At 46.9% G+C, this 4147-nt stretch overlaps 1 protein-coding gene across 1 annotated transcript; it reads left to right on the forward strand.

Annotated features, from left to right (window-relative positions):
- The first annotated feature begins 629 nt into the window (after positions 1-629).
- Positions 630-3480, forward strand: TP53RK (TP53 regulating kinase). The gene is made up of 2 exons (XM_077167768.1): positions 630-1092; positions 2630-3480. The coding sequence occupies exons 1-2, from the start codon at positions 810-812 to the stop codon at positions 3106-3108; spliced, it is 762 nt and encodes a 253-aa protein (XP_077023883.1). The 5' UTR covers positions 630-809; the 3' UTR covers positions 3109-3480.
- The last annotated feature ends 667 nt before the right edge of the window (positions 3481-4147 follow it).

Genomic DNA, 4147 nt, shown 5'->3' on the forward strand with positions numbered 1-4147 from the left:
AACATGCAAACAATAGAATTTTTATTATTTATCACTCCCAGTTTGCTTAGGTTCTGTCTCCTCCGGAAAACGTCCCGAGTCCCGTCCTCCGCAGCCCCAGCATTGCCCACCACCCTCTCTGAGCCTCAACGAGCTTTTCTGTAAAACGGGTTTTAATAATTTAACCTTATTACTCCTGAGGGAGCTCAATATACGATAGCTATTGCTGTCTTAGCACTTCCAACAACGTCGGAAACACGGTCCGGTGTCCGTCTGTCCCGCCACCCGCCACCCCCCACCCCCCACCCCGACGCTGACTACTCGGAGCCCCTTTCACAGCGGACGCAGGGGCCGAGCCGTGAAGAGAGCCAAAAACGTAACTCCTGGAGGTGCAGGTTCCCAGGACCGAGGAAGGCTCCCGGAAAGACGAAAAGATTCCGCAAAAATTTTTCGCAAGAAGCACCAAAATTTTTCCAAAGAGTGGAAGCTCTGGTAGGCGAGGGCCAGAAAAGCACGCCCCGTGAGAAATCACCGAGGGCTTCCCGAGGGAGTCGAGGAGTAGGGAAGAACTGCTTACCGAGAGCTGCCGAGACTTTACGGAGATAGCCGAAGAGTTGTTTGAAGGGTCCACAAAAGCGCCGTCACCGAGGAGCACGAAGGCTTCCGAAAAGAGCCGAAAAGTTGGGAGGAGCAACCTCTACGAGAAGTGTCGAAGGTGGAGCCATTCGAACGACTGAGGAGGGCCGAGGATTTCCGGAGTGAGTCGAAGTTTCGCCGACAGTTTACGGAGAGAGCCGAGGGGCTCCGAGCGTCGGCGTGGAGGCGCAAACATGGCCGCGTCCATCGCTGCTGTAGCTGAGAAGAGTGAGGAACCAGCGCTGGAGGCTGAAGCGCTGGCCATGGCCCGGGAACGAAACAGCCGCTTCTTGAGCGGCCTGGAGCTGGTGAAGCAGGGCGCCGAGGCGCGCGTCTTCCGTGGCCGCTTCCAGGGCCGCGCGGCGGTGGTGAAGCATCGCTTCCCCAAGGGCTACAGGCATCCGGAGCTGGAAGCGCGGCTCGGCCGGAGGCGGACTGTGCAGGAGGCCCGGGCGCTGCTCCGCTGCCGCCGCGCAGGTGAGACGAACCCGGCTGTAGGGGTGGGGGGACCCCGAAGCCCGGGCCACGGCGGGCGAGTGTCTGCCCTCTGCTCCCGACCTCGGTCTGCCCTGGTGTCTCCCTTTGTTACTTTTTGCCATGGCCCGCCTTGGGGAAATGTCGTTCTTTTAATCTTCCATTCCTACGTGAATTTTAAGAAGCCGCGTGCCTTTGCGGCGAAGATGATTTACCCTGGAGTCATTCCGCCTGGTTTAAATTCAGGCTCTGTCGCTGCTGCTCCATGTTGAGTTTGTTATTTAACCTCCCCGAGCCTTGGTTTCCCCATTTACACCGTCTCTCTTGGTTCAGTTTTCTGTCATGATCTCTCCATTCATTAGTTGTAAGAAGCAGATGGAATTCCCAGGGCTTGCTTCGGAGCCGGGTTTCCCGAGTTCAGACGCTGTCTCCGCGCTTCACGTGTAATCCTTCCAAGGAGTTACTTAACCTCTCTTGAGTCAGTTTCCGCACTTACTTGTAAAGTGATGTTGATGGTAGCACCCCCCACCGCATAGTTTTTGTGACGGTTTCAGGAGGTATGTATGTCTGCTTAGTACATACTGCTCAATAAATGTTAAAATCTCCTATTTTTTCCCTTTCATTTAAACCGCCCTCCCTGAGGGGAAGCAGCTTGCCCGGGGTCACACAGCTATTCAGTGGCCTAGCCTGGACCCCAGCCCATATCGGTCAGATTTGGGAACGCTGCCTTTTTTACTTTTAAACTTCTTGCCCTTATTTCTTTCATTAGTATTTTTTGGGCACCCAAGGTACCAGGACATTATTAAGTATTGGGAGATTTGGAGAGAATTTAGTGGTGAAAAGCAGACACATCTCTACCTTGGCTTAGATTTGTTGCAGTTATTTGTGTGTTCATGTTTTCTGTTTTCACCCTCTCTAGGATGTAACTTCCATTAAGCTGGGATTGTAGCCGTCTTGTTAACTGCTGTGTCCCCACTGACACATCCTGAGCGTGGTGGACATTCAGTCAGCATTGATTGAATGAGCTTATGGAAGCGTTACTCTCTTCTTTGCAGAAGCTGATGCTTAGAGAAGTTAATGTAGCTTTAAGGTTATGCAACTCGTAAAGAAAGGGAGTGGGATTTGAAGGAGGTTCTCTTACTGTGAAGATGCAGAGATGAATCTCTCAGCCAACCCATTGTTTGGCCTCCTTTTTGGGTTCTCACCAGGTAGAAACTGCTCAGATTGGGTTCTGCTTTCCCTTCTGGCTCTTTGTTTTGTATGACAGATGATGTCAACTCATGAGGAGTGGTTTAGGAAAGGAGGAGGAAGCGTTGGCATTCCTAAGCTTGCCTGTGCGTTGACCTCATACACAATCCTACAGGGCATGAACAGGAAAGTTCCAGACTAGTTAAGTTGTACCGTGCTGTAGCATTCCTCAGTCTTTTTCCAGAAGTAAGCAGATAATAGGCCTTAAAAAACTGGCTCAATCTTTTAAAACTAAACTTACCTTTAAAAAAAAAGAACAATCCAACCGGTAACTGCTATGTCTTGATTACAGGGATATCTGCCCCAGTTGTCTTTTTTGTGGACTATGTTTCCAACTGTTTATACATGGAAGAAATTGAAGGCTCAGTGACTGTTCGAGATTATATTGAATCCACCATGGTGACTGAAAAATCTCCCCAGAGTCTCTCTGGCTTGGCCGAGAGAGTTGGGCAGGTTTTGGCTCAAATGCATGATGAAGACCTCATTCATGGCGATCTCACCACCTCCAACATGCTCCTGAAACCCCCCGTGGAGCAACTGAGCATCGTGCTTATAGACTTCGGGCTGAGTTTCATTTCAGCACTCCCGGAAGATAAGGGAGTAGACTTGTATGTCCTAGAGAAAGCTTTCCTCAGCACCCATCCCAACACTGAGACTGTGTTTGAAGCTTTTCTGAAGAGCTACTCTGCCTCCTCAAAAAAGGCTAGGCCAGTGCTAAAAAAATTAGATGAAGTGCGCCTGAGGGGAAGGAAGAGGTCTATGGTTGGGTAGAAGAGTATGTGACAGCTACACACAGTGAAACTATTTATTTCAAAGTGAATTTGAAGGAATGCTACAAATGTGAGTTAAGACCTAAATAAAGGTGTTGAGATATTTTTGTGTGGTATCTGTGATCATGCTTGTTAAGCACCATTATCATCTGTAGTTGTCTGTGCTCGTAAGAACTACCTATGTAGGACATGTTCTAGGCAGAATCGGGTATTTGTAATAAGTCTAGGGGCAGAGTTTCTCCCAAATAGTGATTTGGCATGCATACGTCAGGTTTTCAGTAAAATTAGTTTAGTTGGCATGTAGACATGATGTTAAACGTTGAACAACGTAATGAGAAAATCTTTTCGGTCCTTTTACAGTCCTAGTGGGACAAGGACACAGTTTCAGCTGGTGATAGTCGCCTTCATCAGCAGTCTAACCCAGAGGTGGTGGGGGTGGTGTGTGTCGTTGATGTAGTTAGTGGGATACAGCCAGATTTTTAAAAAATACAATGAAATCATAGATTAAAAAATATCAGGGTGCGATATTTTCAGTATTGTTTTATGAAACTTGTTTCAAATGTAAACATACTGCGTTTTGATGTAAAATCTTTCTTTTGGGAGGCATGGTTAAAAAAAGAAAAATGCACTTCAAATTTTATTTTGAAAAAAACTAGGGTCAGAAATTTCAGGCAACTTAAGTTTATGTAATTCTGTGTAACGTTTTTATTTTTATTCTGTATTTTTAAGATCACCTTTAAGACAAGTGATTAAGGTAGTGTCCCTTTAAGTATATAGGTCAAAAAGCAAGTCTATTTAAAGAAAAGCATCAAGTAAATAATAATATCTCAGGGAGTAAGTGGATCATGCAGAAGTGGTGAAGTGGATTGTGAAAAATTAAAGTTTCAAAAACTAGTTTAAAAGAAGGACCAGGAGAACTGAGGATGCAAAGTGCCCTAATGAACTCTTGCCTAACCTTGCCCAACCTGTCTAGAGACAGGAGGAGGAAAATACAACAACATGTCTTTCCTCCTTGTAAGCTCCAATCTTCTAATATTCTT

Source organism: Tamandua tetradactyla, chromosome 1 (genome assembly GCF_023851605.1).
Source record: "Tamandua tetradactyla isolate mTamTet1 chromosome 1, mTamTet1.pri, whole genome shotgun sequence".
NCBI lineage: Eukaryota > Metazoa > Chordata > Mammalia > Pilosa > Myrmecophagidae > Tamandua > Tamandua tetradactyla.